Source organism: Amia ocellicauda, chromosome 4 (genome assembly GCF_036373705.1).
Source record: "Amia ocellicauda isolate fAmiCal2 chromosome 4, fAmiCal2.hap1, whole genome shotgun sequence".
NCBI classification, from domain to species: domain Eukaryota; kingdom Metazoa; phylum Chordata; class Actinopteri; order Amiiformes; family Amiidae; genus Amia; species Amia ocellicauda.
In genome coordinates this window covers 29,405,718-29,422,686 of record NC_089853.1, presented here as the reverse complement: position 1 = coordinate 29,422,686, position 16,969 = coordinate 29,405,718, and the positions used below count along the sequence as shown (strand labels likewise).

The following is a 16,969-nucleotide window of genomic DNA, read 5'->3' as shown; positions in this document are numbered from 1 at the left end:
CAGGGCTTATGAATTATAAAGATGGTTTGCTTCCAGAACCATTATGTAAAGCTTGAGCTACTAAAAGCTACTGAGCAGTGACTATATTCTCATTAAGATCACTGTGACTGCCAGGGCTGATAGGGCTGTGTTTGTTACTGTAACAATATGGCCAACAGATCCTCTTCCTTCTGTGCTGCAGCCTCACGTGGTGTGTGGAGACCAGCTGGTCCACAGCCCGTACATGCAGTGCCTGGCCTCCCTGGCGGTGGGGCTGCAGCTCGACCAGCTGCTGTGCAACCCGCCCCTGCCGCCCCACGTCCAACACTGCCCCTCTGACCTGGGCTCCTGGAACCCCAGCGAGTGGGCCTGGCTGGACTGCTTCTCTACCACTGTCAAGGCTGCCGAGGCCCTGGCCAGGGGGGCGCACTTCCCAGATTCCTTCACTGTTCCCGACCTGGAGCCGGTGCCGGAGGACGAGCTCACACTCCTCATGGTAGGAGCGAATGCAGGACTTTCTCCAGTGCGCTCGTATGCACAGTGCTAGGACACACGCTCCGTAAGCAGCACTCACTACCACACATCGCAAGTGCTAATAAAGACCAAACATCACAGCAGTTATCATTATAAATTGAATGAAATTAATAGTTTTGTGATTTTATCATGTTTGTATCAAACAATAATGATTGTTGATATTTTCTTTGTTTTTGTTTTTAGGACAACAGCAAATGGATCTCTGGAATGGATGAGCAGATCATGTCGTGGGCAACTTCCAGACCAGAGGTGATGGGACGGAGTGGAGAAGAGGTGGCAGTCTTCCTGGTTTACAGAACAGTCATATCTAACCTGTATATTGCTGTTTTGCTGTAGGACTGGCACCTTGGTGGTAAATGTGACGTGTTTCTGTGGGGAGCTGGTCGCCACGGGCAACTGGCAGAAGCTGGAAGAAATATTTTAGTGCCAACTTCTGCACCCTCCTTCTCTCAGGCCCAACACGTAAGAAGCATGTCTCCTTCAGTAATTCAAAGGGGTCATGAACTGAGAAATCAAAATTCCCTTGATCTTTCTTTTCACATATAAGAGCTCATTGTACTATAAAAACATTCTGTAAGTTTCAGAACTCAAAACTTTCTCGTTAGTCTAAAAACAGCTTATATTGAAACCAATCTGCAAAAACGACAGGATGTGGAATGTGCCACTTTATTATGTAATAGTGTGGCTAAACCCCGCCTCCGCAGAAGATCAACGCCTGCTTCTACATTACTGCCTGCTTAGCCCCGCCCACCGATTAACACATATAGTAGGTAAATAACGAGAGAGGAAAACACAGGTCTATGCAAAAACCAAACGATAAAGATGGCTCCGAAGACAACAATTGACAAGTTTTTAACTTTAATGAAAATGATGGACGATGAATATAAGAACGACAGCTTGACAAACGATTAATGGTACATTCATTTATACTTCGTTTACATGAAGCAGCGCGAATTATCCTTTGTCAGATATAACTGTATTAACACCTAGTGTCTAAACTTTATATGCAACAACCAATGAAATATAAAACGTGTAATATGCATAAATGTTAACAACATAACGACACACCGCTTTCTGTAGCATCTTCGGCTAAACTCTAATATAATGTAATATTTACCATGCTGTCGCAGGCTGTAGTATCCTTGCCATTTGAGGTGCAGGTTCGTTGTCTTCTGATTCGGGATCAGACTCTGGATCAAACATGTATGGCTGAATTTCACCGGCTGCCATTTCTCAACATCGGACATTTTCAAAACAATTCCACACGTGTGCTGATGGGGGAGTTGAAAATGTTTAAATATGCAAAACTGTTAGCCAATCATACCAGTGGGCATTTACTTCCGAGTCTACAAACCGCCACACCTATTCAGAAGGTGTGTTCCGATGAGGGGGGTCAAAACAGGACAGAAAATAGCCTATTACTTCTAAATTATGATGTTTTTTTTATGTAAAAATCTTGATAACATTATAAGTGGACCTCGGAGAACAGTACAAAAAAAAAAAAAAAAAAAGGCAGTTCATGACCCCTTTAAACTGCTCATGGTCAATCTAGTTTTTAATTTCAAACACTTTATTGTAACGTCTTGTACTGTAAAAGAAAATAAATCTATAAATTAAAGGATCTTACTGATAAATTAACACAGGAACGTATAGAACAAAATTAGCTTGCAGCCTTGTTTAACACAGAGTGGAGCTTTTCCTGTGAAGAAAGAAATGACCTGCAGATGTGTTTACTTGAGTGCTGGTTAAACACTGTAGATTATTGACCAATAAAACTAGGTTGACAGTAGTTATTTTTAGTGTCATTCTAGAGGAAGGCAAGCCTGCAGGAAGTTCATTTTGAATTCTAACTGCTCAATTAATATTTCCAGCAGGATGATCGCTTTCTGCAAATTAGCTTTTTAGTAGATCTCTTCATTATTCATACCTTTGTGCAGGAGCTACGCGCTCCTATTCTTAGACATGGACGTTAGAAAATCAAACCTATTTAGGACACCGTGTTCTCTATTTATCATCGCTCTCGCCGCAAATGAAGACTTGGTTCTCTGTTGCTGTAGGTTATCTGTGGCCAGAACTGCACCTTTGTGATCCAAGCTAATGGCACGGTCCTGGCTTGCGGGGAAGGCAGCTATGGCAGACTCGGACAGGGCAACTCGGACGACCTGCACGTGCTAACTGTCATCTCAGCCCTGCAAGGTGAGGCTAGGAAACGGCTTACAATTGAATGATTATGAATTATTAATTAAGTGTCCGATTTGTATTAGCGGTTTTATTGTTATTTGTATACATTTTCCTAGACGTTTTATACAGACTATTTACATTTCTCGCAAGCCTCCAACTTACTGTCCTTTGATGTGGTTTTGTGTAAAAAAAAAAAATTATATCTCAGCTTGGCTCTGCTGTCAGTTCATGTGCAGTTTTGATCCAGGCTTATATTTGAAACATTGCAAGTGCCACAAGGCTATTTTGCCCAGCCTTTCCCTCAGGATCTTGGCAGCCTGTTGATCCTCACGCCTCATTAAACTGTTTTCTCCAAGCTCCTGGTGGGCTAATACCTGGGCCACGCCTGGGTGGCTCCCCCCTGCTGTCCTGCAGCCTGTGTCGGGCTAATTATGTGTGGGTGTATGCATTTCAGGCTTTGTGGTGACTCAGCTGGTGACGTCCTGTGGCTCTGATGGCCACTCCATGGCCCTGACTGAGAGCGGGGAGGTGTTCAGCTGGGGAGATGGAGACTATGGCAAGCTGGGCCATGGCAACAGCGACCGGCAGCGGCGGCCCCGGCAGATAGAGGCTCTGCAGGGGGAGGAGGTTGTGCAGGTCACTATTCACCACCACTCTTTGTTTTCTCTTTCCTGTCAAGCGCCATCAAGCTTTGTAAGCCAAATGTTCAGTCCAGATGTGGATTTTTTTTCTTTTTAATTTCTCCTCAGTAATGCACAAGATTCTTGATTTAAACAATTTAAACTGGAAGGCCTCATCGCACTGCTTTTTATACTGGGTACATTTTTAATAGCCCAATTTGGCTGGAGTTAACTTCCAGAGGGGGGGCTAAAAAGTGGTTATTCTCACTGTATTGCATCAATATGACAATCTGAGTTCTTGTCAGAAGAATGAGTGTGGAGATATCTTGAAGAATGCTCAGTGAAGAAAATTACACTGACAATCCATTACTGTTGACAGGATTCATATTTATTTTTGGAATAGTTTTCTCACAGTCATCTATATATTTACATATAAATACAAGCAATGTGGAAAAAAAGATAATTCAATAATTTTCTATAATTTAGAATTCTGTCACTACTTGTTGCTCCACCTTGTGGTGAGCGTTGGACTGGAATCAGTTATCTGGACAAGGAATGACAATCCACAGTTAATGTAAGGAAAATCTTACATTAATCATACATTAAAATATTCTGACATTTTATGAAATTACCAGATTCTTCAAAAAGACCATGAATACATATTATATAAAATGGCATTTCACTCAAAAGTGCCGTCTTCCTTTAATGTACCTCAGAAATTCTTATATTTTGTGATACAATCTTTCTTTCTCATTGCTTGATGGCTTTGAAAAATTAAAAGAAAATGAAGATACTGTGCAGTCATAAGATTTTTTTAATATATACATCAGTGCCTTTTTTCTTAATCTTTCAGATGTCTTGTGGGTTCAAGCATTCTGCTGTGGTTACTGCAGATGGCAAGCTGTACACTTTTGGGAACGGGGACTATGGTCGGCTGGGCCTGGGGAACACCTCCAATAAAAAGCTCCCTGAGAGAGTAACGGCGCTGGAAGGCTATCAGGTTGGACAGGTAAAGCCAAAGCATTTAAACCTCTCAAAGAAGAATCCATCAATACCATATATGACCTATATTGTAGACAGAATAAAAGGAAGAGATATTCCTGCTAATGCGTGACTGTTAATACCCTCTCAGGTGGCCTGTGGTCTCAACCATACCTTAGCGGTTTCAGCTGATGGGATGATGGTTTGGGCTTTTGGAGACGGAGACTATGGAAAGCTTGGCTTGGGAAACTCCACCGCAAAATCTTCCCCTCAGGTACATTACTGCAAAATACTCAATCTGTTCCATTTTAACATGTTACAGAATGAAATGAGCTTTAATATTTAACTGTTTTTCTAATTCAAACAACTGTATGTTTGTTTATTTCAGAAAGTGGATGTGCTCTGTGGCATTGGGATCAAAAAGGCATCTTGTGGGACTCAGTTCTCTGTTGCTTTGACAAAAGATGGCCATGTCTATACATTTGGACAAGGTATCACACTTTCTAAAGTTTTCATATTAAACATTTCTAAAACTATATACTAACTAAATATATTTTACAGAATGTAGCAAGGCATGTGAAATATAGTTATCTTTCAAGTCGGAAACACTGCCCAAGGGGAGGGGTTTCTGCGCACTTCCGTAGGAACCTGATCGAAACGTCACTCTATCAAAGCTGCCATTGGCCCCTGCACACATCACTCAAAACAGGTCCAATCCCACTTCCTGTTCTATAAAATGTGATGTCTGCGCAGGTTCGTCCTCTTTTGCCATTTCGCCGGACCTGAGAACGTGAGCTCTCCGTGCCTTGTTTGTGCATAAGACCTTACTTGTCTTTTCTGTATTTGGTTGGCAGGCTTCACAGCTGTGTTGTTCACCACCGTCTTCACCACTGTTTCTATTTGTTTTGTTAGTTATTTGATAGCTTTGCGATTCTGTTCCATCCGTGTACCTGGGCTCCGGCTGCGCTTTCGGTTTCAGGTTCGAAAACAAATAGAGCTTTTAAAAATAAATAGTCCTGTCTATATAGTGCCTTATATATTCCGACTGCTTGCTGTTTTGTTTTTTGTCCACAGGGCTTTTTCCTTCACAGCAGGAGCGCTAGCAGCGGCAGTAAAATCTGAGGCCCGGCTGCCCAGCCTGAGCCACGGTGTGTCTCGCTAAGAGATCTTGCTGGGATCGAGCTCTACTTCGCTCCTTGTCCGTGTGCTCAGGCCTCCGTTTTAGGCCCTGCTTTGTCTGGTGGCCTACTACCCTAGGGCCCCGGACTCCGTGTCACCTGGTGTCCCCGGAAAAAACCCCGGCACACACGCTGTGGTTAAGCCTTCAGGCCTATGCGGCGCTTGTATCCCACACTCCGGTTTCTGGATATACAGTGTTTGTCCGGCAACAACAGCAAGGTTGTGTGTGGTTTGGGGTTGCAGTGCCCTTGTCCACTAGCGTTGCCAGGTGGAGACGCCCTTACAGTGGCCAGTCCCGCTAGGTGCTCCGCTAGTCGCGGCAGCGTCCCAGTTGTTGTATGCCCCCTGGTGCAAACACTTACTGGCGCCCCCACTGCACACTTGTTAGTTCATGCACATGTGCACTCGGCAGGATGGAAAAGACCCTCCCTCCTCCTCCCACCCCCGGCACTGTGCCGCTTGCGTCTAGCGTACCTTGCCCGCCTGGAGTGGGGAGGTCCTTTGCCCCATCTGTCTGGGCGCCAACAGTGGGCGCAATCAGGCCGCGGCTTCTGGCCCTACTGCGGCGCCCCCGGAGGCCCTGTCCATTGCAGGACGCCGCCGCAACCACCACTGCATCTGGCAATCCCCCCCTCTCGCGAGTGACAGCTGGGGCACCGGAGCCCTGGATCTCCGCCTCTCTCCGAGCTGCTTCCCCCACGGCAGCCGCGCGCATCCCCACGACCGACAAGGGTAAACAGTAGAGTGGCGTCCACAGGCCCCCTCCCCTTCCTCTGGGTTGTCACTGCCCGCCTCCCCTCCCCGCCGCAGCATTGGAACTGGAAGTCCAGCTCTGTGGACAGGCAGCACGATGAGGCCATCCTTGCTTTGAACGGCAGGATGGACCAAATCTGCGCTCTCCTGGCCACTTAGGCAGCAGCAACACAACAGGTCCCGCCGCTGGAGTCGGAGGGGAGTCTGTCTGCTCCATCCCCGGATGGAGACAGCAGACAAGCGACCTGGGAGGAGGACCAATTAGAAAGGGGGCAAACGGGCTCTTCCGGAACTCCTGGACGAACTCGGAGCAACTTGAGACCACCTGGCAACGTTGCAGCCTCATGATCCAAACAGGCAGTGCTGCGTTACGGAGACCCTGCTCCGTAAGGCTTACGAGGCTTGAGCCCAAGCAGCTCGCCTCCGTAACACTGAGAGCCTGCTGGCATTATATGTTGCCCCAGCTGGCCAAGCCTCCGGAAGCATCTGACACATCGCCTGCCCCACCTCCTATCGCCGAGATACCGGCGGTGGTCAATTTGGTGGTGGTGATGATGCATCATGGGGCGAGGGCGACTGGGCAATCCTTGGCAGTGACTGCAGGCGAGGCAGGTTCCTGAGACGGACAGAATGCGCCTGACAGCCTGTTGCAGCTCGACAGCGGGGACACCCTTCCCGACCACAGCTCCCAGGCCACAGCCCACGCAACAGCCCCGCCCTCCTGCCAACCTTTGTCAACATCTGAGCTCCGGCAGGCAGGCGCCTTCACAATTTACCCTTCGGTGCCAGTTTGCCACCGAGTTGTCATGACAACAGATGTGTTCCACGTGTGGCTCATGAGCCGGCTCCTGCGCCCCATGATGTATAGTACTGTGCAAAAGTTTTAGGCATGTGTGAAAAAATGCTAGAAAGTAAGAATGCTTTCAAAAATAGACATGTTAATAGATTATATTTATCAATTAACTAAATGCAAAGTGAGTGAACAGAAGAAAAATCTAAATCAAATTCATATTTGGTGTGACCACCCTTTGCCTTCAAAACAGCATCAATTCTTCGTCTTGTGGGACTCAGTGCTCTGAGCCCCCTTGGCAGTGCTTCCATTTTCAGATAACCGGGGTTGCATTCGCAACCTATTGTTTTCTGTTGAAGTGCTCTTACCTAGGACAGTGTATGTTCTTCTACTTTGCAAACTTAGTTAATTAGTTTTTTCTCAGAATTAGGGCATGACCTTTTAGTTAGTCCTCCAGCTACTTGATGCACTTAATCAAAAATTTTGATGTTAAGTGTGCAGATGCTGATTGTGCACTAAAATCAAATTAGCTACTCTTTGAAATTGGCACTTACATAATGCTGCCATGCATTCGTAATGCTTTACCCTCAGACTCCAACACTACAAGTCTCGAAGGTACACTAAATCACGTCTTTTGATGTATAATGCATTTTAAATGCATTGTAAAGAATCAGACTGCCGGTGTCTCCCTAGTTAAGGGTGTAACTGCCGTACTGCACATCTCCTGTAACCTCAACTCTACACTTCCTGTAAATGTACTGTTTTACAGACCGGCTAATCGGCTTGCCAGAGGGAAGGGCACGAAACCACAACAGACCCCAACAGGTGCCCGCACTGTCTGGGATCTTTATTGAGGACATAGCAGTGGGAGCAGAGCACACACTGGTGCTATCCTCAACCGGAGACGTGTACGCTTGGGGCAGTAACTCTGAGGGACAGGTATGCCACTACAGCTTCACCACTGCTATTTGAAGTAACTCCAAATGGATCATAAGATTTTAACTGGTCCATCACAATTGTCAGTGGAGGTTTTTTTTTTTTTTTTTTTATAATCACACGTGGATCAGAATGCTCTAAGGGCTAACAAAATCACTTTTACTTCTTTTCCAAAGTTAGTCCTTTTTCAGTTCTTCAGCACCTTTTGAAAATGCTCAGAAAACGAGTGTAATGGGGATATGTCTCCACAGGGAGAGACTGCTGGGCACACTTTGGTCTTTAGTTCTAGTTTTTAATTAGGACTTCAAACAGTGACCTTAAATTTACTAATTGCTTTGAAATTAATACTAATTTCAACATAGCGTTTACTTTGTGTTTTGTTGTTGTTTTTTTCTACACAGTAATGACATTCAGTAAATGGTGGTGATGAGTTTTTTTATTTTACTTAAATTTAATTAAGAGCCCAGGGTTCATTTGATTCTAATTCATTCACTTTTCCACAATCCCAGTTTGTGCCACTGATACTATTCTCAACAACAGAAAGATATAAATCCACGATTTAAATTAGAAAAAAATGCTGTGATTGAAAATGGGGTAATAGCCAGTAAAAGCCTTAATGACTTTGCTTTCAGTCATAATGAAGCAGGTTATTTGTGTCCCTTAAAAAGGCAAGAATCAGCAGCTCCTTCAATTAACAATTGTGCCAGATGGAAAAAAAAATCAGATCATTAGCACTGTATTGTGTGAATGAATCCCATTTATCATCCCTTGGTATTTTAAATAAGTAGTTTTCTCAATAGACATATTTTACATTTGAAAGTCTGAATAGTTTTCACCGAGTACAATCATTTTTTTGACAGTAGTAAATTGTAATAATATTAACACTTATAGTTTGGCAATTTTTGGAAGTTCCCTTTGAACAAAGCTGGTGCATTTTGCAAGCTTCTAAACATATCACAAGACCTATGAGTATTAAAACTGATAAATGTATCTTAATCGTAAGAAAGTCTTGGAAACTGCACCCTTGGAGGATTATGGATCCAAGCCCCGAATTTGTATTCGCTGTAGAAATATTATGATGATTGTAATGAGATGTACATGATTATTTATAGGTAAAAGATGATAGTAGTTCTGTGTGCACTTCTCTAAACAATTATTCAATGTATTTGTCAACTAGAAAAACGTGGTGGTGTTTTTTTTCTGTGGAATTTAAAATGCATAAAAGGTATAAAACTTGCAAAAACACTTATCTGGTTTTTGACCACTTACTTGCTTACATTATCAAAACACAAAGTACTGGGTTGTCAGATTTTAATTAGGATTCTATTGAATTTGGCAGTATTTGATGATAAATCTCTGCTTGTATAGAATAAGGCTCAGATGTGTTTTTTGGAAGATTATATAAATGGAGATTTGAGTGGGTGGTGTTTTGATTAATTTAATGATAGTAGCAGTGCACCTACAATTTTTTTGTGCTGTCAACTGACAAGCATCCTGTTGAGTAATGTGGAGAGTCGTGCACATTCCCAGCAGCGCCGAGATCTCAGTGTTGTTTCTTGTCATTGCGAGAAGCTGGGACTTGGCCACACAAACCACGTCCGGGAGCCCACCCTGGTGACCGTGCTGCAAGGGAAGAACGTCCATCAGATCTCTGCTGGCCGCTGCCACAGTGCCGCCTGGTCCGCCCCTCCTGTCCCTCCCAGAGCGCCAGGTATCTCCCCTTCACTCTGCTCCTGTCAGGGCCCTACCACTGCAGCAACTGACTGCTGACTCCACAGCACAGCACTTGTATATTAATGGGACTTGGGAGTTTTTGGTATTTTCACCTCTGATTCGTTTCTTTGACCACATTGACCATGAATTTGCTTTCTTACTTACTCTATACATTAGGTGACAATTATCACACCTTTCCGTTTTGGTATTAAACTTGTAAAAGGCTGCTAATAACACAAGCTGCCTCTTCTCACCCTCATGTTTCCTTCCCTTTTTCCTTCTTTGTCTGCCACATAATTTAACCAATTACATAAATCACTCATGTCTGATTTAGCTTTCAATTAGTTTGTTTTCTCTTCTTTTTTCTTTATGCAGATATGTCATAACCACCACTGATTTAAGATTTAAAGGCAATCTGTGATGAGAACATTTCAAGCCCTAATAATTAGGTGTAAACATCTGTGGTTTGAGATCAGAGGATATAAACAAATTGGATCCTAACATAGACCAAGATTATGCTTTTGTGCTTTCATTTTGATTGTAAAATGTTTAGCTGCAGGAAGGAAGATGTCAGCACCTTGTGGAATCTGAGTTTTATGTCAAGAAATGCCTTTAAGATCTACATAGGAAGACCAGACCATTATTTTTTGTGCCCTGGAAGTATGTGTGCCCTCACTGTGTGATATAGCAGTGTTGACGGTGTGTGTTCTGTTTCAAGGTTCTTCGGTGCCACTGCAGTTGGGCTTGCCTGTGTCGGTGCCCCCGCAGTACAGTGGCCTGAGGGAAGTCAGTATAGAGACCGTCCGTGCCAGGCTGCGGTTGCTCTATCACTTCTCAGACCTCATGTACTCTTCATGGAGGCTCCTGAATCTCAGCCCCAATAACCAGGTCAGACTGGCCTTCCGTGTCACACTCCCACAATGCAACATCACGCAGAATCCTCTGTGTTTATAGTTAACACTGCTCTGTTTTGGATCATTAATAGTACTTCTGGGCCATGCTGAGGACCAGCAGAATACACATTAAATCGAAGGACATTAAAACATAGCATAGTTATACAATTTATCACATTGTAATGCCCAAAGTGGACAATTCCTGGATACTTTCAGAGGAAAAACAAAACCTAATCACAACACAGCACTTAATTGGCTGTTGGTAGGAAGGTGTACTGTTTGTGACTGTGATATTGGAATAACCAAAATATGTTTTGACTTGTATTTCAGAGCTGTACTTCACATTACAATGCAGGAACATGGGGCATAGTCCAGGGCCAGCTGAGGCCTTTACTGGCCCCTCGTGTGTACACCCTGCCCATGGTTCGCTCCATTGGCAAGACCATGGTCCAGGGTAAGAACTATGGCCCACAGATCACAGTCAAAAGAATATCAACCAGGTGAGCCTACAGATGGAATTAAACTACAGTTCACATACACGGTGGCTTCTGGTTGTAAAGCTTGGACTTGTCTGTGGCGTTTGTCTCCCCAGGGGCCGCAAGTGCAAGCCCATCTTTGTACAGATTGCCAGACAGGTAGTGAAACTCAACGCCTCAGACCTGCGACTGCCTTCTCGTGCCTGGAAGGTGAAGCTAGTAGGAGAGGGGGCTGACGACGCTGGCGGAGTTTTTGATGACACCATAACAGAAATGTGCCAGGTAGCTTCGCTAAGAATATTGTGAGACAGTATGCAGCGAATTGTCTTGTTTTTGTGTGTTTGCTGGCGGCAGACAACAGATAGAACAGTAAAAAACTAAATATATATTTACATATCACCATGGCCTCACAGCTGAGTTCTATTGAGACCTGGGCCTTAATACAATTAAAATGTGGACCCACCTGCCAAACATGAATTCCAAGACCAATACTTGATTAAGTAGACTTTAAGAAAAAGGGGAGTAAAACATTTTACTACCTCAGCCTCTGTCCTAAGCCACCAGAATTGACATCTGATGCAACCGTTGTCATTTCCAGCCCTGATGAAGCTCAAGCAGGGAAAGGTCATGTGAGGTGTGACCACGATAACTCAATTTTTCCCTCTTTAAAAAGGAACTCGAGACTGGAGTGGTAGACCTTCTCATTCCCTCTCCAAATGCCACTGCTGAAGTGGGGTACAACAGAGACAGGTATGCAGCGATTCCTAAAAGCACAGGGATTACACACCATTAAACTATGATTACACAGCATTGTATAACAATAATCCATTGATTAGATAATGGCCTGAAAGTCCACAAAGGTTAAGAGTTTGTAATTAATGTTACTTTTAACTGGGGAAGCACACCATTATCAAGTTGTTGTAATTTAAACAGTATATTGATAGATAACCAGCACATTAAGTCAGCTAAGGGCATAAATAAAGGACAGTGAATTCTTGCCCTGTTGGACTTAGGATAGACAGGATACACTCTTCAGTATTTGAATATTTTCTGTTGTTTTTATGATGGGTTGTGCTGAGCAGCATGAGGGTGAGGAATCATAACAAAGACAAATGGTTGTTCTTTCATTTTAATGATAAAATTTGCATTTAAATAGAAAGCAGAAAAAAGCACCTGCTGTTGAGGTCACCGCATTTTGAAAGTCAACAGTTCTGATATTTGGCAGCATTACTCACCTGCAGACTCTTTTAATGACTTCTTGGTGAAAAGCTAAAACTCCATGAGTGCTCTTTTCTGAATATTGCAACCTTCTGTAATGGGGGCCTTTCCTAAATTTGTTTACCCCGATGAACAATATAAAGAGATTAACTTGAAGATACTCTGCCAAAGAAGGGTTCTTTGCTGTGGGATACACAGGTTTCATAACTGTAAGTTAGATGGCAAGTCTGCTGTCCTTTCTCCTCAGATTCCTGTTCAACCCCTCAGCGTGTTTAGACGAACACCTCATGCAGTTCAAATTCTTGGGCATCTTAATGGGTGTTGCCATTCGCACCAAAAAGCCTTTGGATCTTCATCTGGCTCCCATGGTTTGGAAGCAACTCTGCTGTATCCCGCTCATTCTCGAAGACCTGGAGGAAGTGGATCTGCTCTATGTCCAGACCCTGAACAGCATTCTTCACATTGAAGACAGTGGGATTACAGAGGAAAATTTCCATGAGGTAACAAACACGTGTTAGGTCTGTCATATCACTGTAAATAGTGCCTGCTGTTTTTCCACCACGTTCCCGCTCTTTCTTCACAGTTGGCAGGCCCTTTAGGTTTTAGAAAGCCATTATGAAATGTGCTCCCGGTCATAAAAAAAAAAAAAAAAAACTGTTTCGCAAACATCGTTGTGCAACTGCTTGCTATAAATTCAGGGATGTGTTCTGTTCTGGTGCAGCACATGCAGTATTTGGAAGCATTCCTAAAGCTGGGAGCTGTAAACCTGGTAGTTAGAGCAGTAAAGGGATAAAGGGGCATGTCTGTATGGGAGGCTTGGAATTTCAGAGTGGGAGGTAGATGGAATGCCAATATATTTTCCAAATTCTTGTGGAAATATATTCCTGGGAAGGTTTATGGAAAATTGTAACAAGTTGGCAACAAAAGTTGGAGTCAGATCTAGTCTGTGAATTGCCCCTCAGCTGTCTGCCTCTTCGGTACCGTGTGACTGTCTTTTGATACTTGTTTCCGGAAGGTGTTGCGAATCTTGGAATCTGTTTTTATTGCTCCATACCTAATTGCCTTATCACTGGTATTCTCTGCCAGTTGGCTTGTGGTGACTAAATTGTGCTAACAAACGCTCACCCTATCACTAAAATGTTATAGTGCCTATAAAGTTTCCATATAAACTTAGGGACACTGGAGGGTTAGTCCACCACATTCAGATAAGGTTGCACCATTGTTTCTTGACCGTTTCTCAATCAGCCATGGCCCACGTTCTATACTTACCATGTAGAGAAACTGTATCAGAGCAATCTGTACTGTATGTGAAATCAGAATTGACGAGTCTAACTTCATCAACCAATGTAGCTATAGATTTTACCTAGCAATACCTCACAAATAAAAGGCATTTGGTCTGTACTCCTATACTATGATATACATTTCAGGATTCTATGAAACCACAGTTTTGGAATGTGGCCATGACAAAATCAATGCCCTTGACCTGCTCACAAATCGTAAAATAACAACTTAAAAATAAAATATGTGATTGGATTCAAGTAGTAGAACGCAGCCTTGGACAATACAATTATTTGGTCTAGACTCGAGACACTGAATTGCTGCAGACTCCCAACTTACCAACGGTTGCAATTCAATGCATAATGAAGTCGAATTAATGATTATGGAAAGGGGACTTGCATTGCTGGGATATAATAAGTTGTTCCATAAAAGTGGTGTGATGAATTCAATGTATAGTAAGCACAGCCATGGTTTTACAAGCATGATTATTCCTCAGTGTTGCCACAATGATTGCTTGAATTTTCTGAGTTGTAAAATGTATAAAAGGTCAAGTTCCACGAAGCAGACCAGTTACGGAGGTCACAGTGCCCTATTCTGAGAATCAGCTATCATAGTCTCGATGCCACATGAGAGAGAGATGGTTGAAATGATTGTTCTTGCTTTTTGCTTTACAGATGATACCCCTCGATTCCTTTGTTGGTCAGAGTGCAGATGGAAAAATGGTCCCCATCATTCCAGGGGGAAACAGCATTCCACTCACTTTCTCCAACAGAAAGGAGTATGTTGACCGTGCAATTGAGTACAGGCTGCACGAAATGGATCGCCAAGTAAGTTAGCCCGCTTCTGCCTCTCATTGGTCCAAAAGAGACCCATCAGATGCCCCTGAAGCTGTAACTAGCAGATATCTAAAATTTTAAAACGAACTAGCCAGAAATGTGCTTAATAAATGCATCTTCCATGTGTCTAAAGTTATGAATGTGTAAGTAGTTCGTAGACATTTATAATCTTGTAATGGCTTGGTTCATCAAAACCCTGAAACACAACCTCTGATCTGTAAAACATGACTACAGTTTAAATATTTCTGGTTTGCTTTTTTCAAAACAATTTCTGGGAGGGAAAAAAAAACTGCAACACATCTAAAACATGTATATTATTAAACACTTCAGGTTCCAAACGAGTTCTGGATGCGCTGGAATTCGTGTCAGGCGAGGTTTATGGCTTTGATTAAGCGGAAGGAAATGGAGGACTGCATACACATCTCTTTTAGCTGTTAGTTATTGATTTGAGTTTTTATTTCTGTAATCGACCTCTGTCTTTGTGAGCACAGGTGGCGGCGGTGCGAGAAGGCATGTCCTGGATCGTCCCGGTGCCCCTGCTCTCCCTCCTGACAGCCAAGCAGCTGGAGCAGATGGTATGCGGCATGCCGGAGATCTCCGTGGAGGTGCTGAAGAAGGTGGTGCGGTACAGGGAGGTGGACGAGCAGCACCAGCTGGTGCAGTGGTTCTGGCAGACCCTGGAGGAGTTCTCCAACGAGGAGCGCGTCCTGTTCATGCGCTTCGTCTCCGGGAGGTCCCGCCTGCCCGCCAACACCGCCGACATCTCTCAGAGGTTCCAGATCATGAAGGTCGATAGGGTGAGTCCACTTGGCTTTCAACAGGAATGTTCTAGTTCAAGAAATAGTTCTTCAATAGAAGGAAAAACGCTTCTTAATGTGAAGTATATATGTAGGTGGTAGATGAATCTCTGCCAGACTTACTTTGGCAGAATTTCATCTTGCTATATACATACAAATTATTAGGCAACTGTCTGGAATCGAGTCCTAAATAAAAATGTTGCAGACTCTGGTTTCTGTTAATTGCCCACTGTCTATACACTTACGTCCCTCCACATGATGTTGTTCAGTCCAGTTTGTTTCTGGAGGAGAAAATAAATTTATTTAGGATCCAAAACAAACAGGAACGTCACTGATTAAATGTCTCTATCACAAGATCAATGGCATTTTTTATTTATCCAGGGCACGTCAGTGTTGTCATTCTTGAACAGATATTTCAGTGATTTGTACAAACGGTATTTGTCTCCCTTTGTTTGTCATTAACACAGCAGGGATGAGAAATCCCTGTTTCCTGCAACAGTTGTTGTCAATGCTGACAGTTTTGTTGTGAATGCTTTTTAATTGTCAATACTAGTACTTGTATTATTGGGGTTGATATTCTATACTTCTCATCATACACTACCACAAATACAGCACATATCCTGCATCCAAGATAAAAGATCCCCGACGAATTCAGTTTTTTTCACCACAAGTAAATCTCACTTTTTGGATGCTAAGCACGTACTGCGTGGATAAAGAAATGCAGTCCTGATTCAGAAGTGAATGGCATGATCACTTTGCTGGAAAACAGCTTCCTGTACTGCTACTTTGAAGAATACTGACTTACTGAAACACATCTAACATGATGGGTTTTCTTTCATAATTTACTCTTACATGGTTTTATTTTGCATGTACAGAATAAGATTATACTGTATTACCAAAAAAAGTATTCTTGAAAGTTGCTTTTATTTCCTGTGTTTAACGAGCACTCTTCCATTTTCCCTACACAGCCGTATGACAGCTTGCCTACCTCACAGACCTGCTTCTTCCAGCTGCGGCTCCCTCCGTACTCCAATCAGCCAGTCATGGCTGAGCGCCTCCGCTACGCCATCAACAACTGTAGATCGATCGATATGGACAATTACATGCTCTCGCGCAACGTGGACAACGCTGAGGGCTCGGACACAGATTACTGAGCCCGACACCTGAACACACACCGAGCTGATTCTACAGCCGGGCGAATGTCCAAACGAGAGCTGAATCACTCTAACAAAGTAGAAATTGTAGATTAAAACCATTGTGATGCTGGCCACGTTTTAATTATTCAGTGTACTTGCAAAACATAATCAATTAAATGTTTTTATTTCACCTTGTGGTTTATTAGCAGTTGAAACAATCAAAAGGAGCAGTGCATTGAATGCTTTTTTTGTTTTGTTTTTCCATCCTATTTTCAGGGTTCTTTTTTTCTTATTTTTTTAAGTTTGCATGGAAATAGTTTAATTTGTTGGGAAATGTGTATAGATGAACAGCCCAATGAAGGAAAAAAAAATGTACATTGTGTATAATTTTTCATTAGGGAGAAGTTTTACATAAATATTCATATTTATTTTGTTTTAATTTTGAATTGCCTGTGCTGAGTTTCCTAAAGCAGAAAAAAATACCAATAAATGCTTAATGAGATTTTTTCCCTGGTTTTAATTGTGGTTGCCAGTATCCTTCAGTACGGAGATGCAGTTAAGCCTTTCCCAACAATGCTGAAAAGAAATGGGAAGTGGTTTAGGTTGGAATAACTTGGTTTAACTTTTAACCTATTTGGCAACAACCGCCACCTAGTAATTATTGACAAA

At 43.0% G+C, this 16,969-nt stretch overlaps 1 protein-coding gene across 6 annotated transcripts in view; it reads left to right on the top strand.

The window, feature by feature from the left end:
• Window positions 1–16,802, top strand: part of herc1 (HECT and RLD domain containing E3 ubiquitin protein ligase family member 1) — a 70,096-nt gene extending 53,294 nt beyond the window's left edge. For 5 of the 6 annotated variants that reach the window (XM_066701797.1, XM_066701796.1, XM_066701795.1 and 2 more), the window contains exons 61-78: window positions 182–475; window positions 697–762; window positions 850–975; window positions 2,571–2,709; window positions 3,149–3,330; window positions 4,168–4,323; window positions 4,447–4,569; window positions 4,684–4,786; window positions 7,787–7,956; window positions 9,526–9,664; window positions 10,385–10,554; window positions 10,890–11,059; window positions 11,152–11,317; window positions 11,709–11,785; window positions 12,501–12,753; window positions 14,206–14,358; window positions 14,859–15,164; window positions 16,133–16,802. In XM_066701797.1, the coding sequence (XP_066557894.1) occupies window positions 182–475; window positions 697–762; window positions 850–975; window positions 2,571–2,709; window positions 3,149–3,330; window positions 4,168–4,323; window positions 4,447–4,569; window positions 4,684–4,786; window positions 7,787–7,956; window positions 9,526–9,664; window positions 10,385–10,554; window positions 10,890–11,059; window positions 11,152–11,317; window positions 11,709–11,785; window positions 12,501–12,753; window positions 14,206–14,358; window positions 14,859–15,164; window positions 16,133–16,318 (2,979 nt within the window). In that variant the 3' untranslated portion in view covers window positions 16,319–16,802. The remainder of the gene's footprint in view (window positions 1–181; window positions 476–696; window positions 763–849; window positions 976–2,570; window positions 2,710–3,148; window positions 3,331–4,167; window positions 4,324–4,446; window positions 4,570–4,683; window positions 4,787–7,786; window positions 7,957–9,525; window positions 9,665–10,384; window positions 10,555–10,889; window positions 11,060–11,151; window positions 11,318–11,708; window positions 11,786–12,500; window positions 12,754–14,205; window positions 14,359–14,858; window positions 15,165–16,132) is intronic. The other variant, XM_066701794.1, reaches the window with a different exon arrangement.
• The last annotated feature ends 167 nt before the right edge of the window (window positions 16,803–16,969 follow it).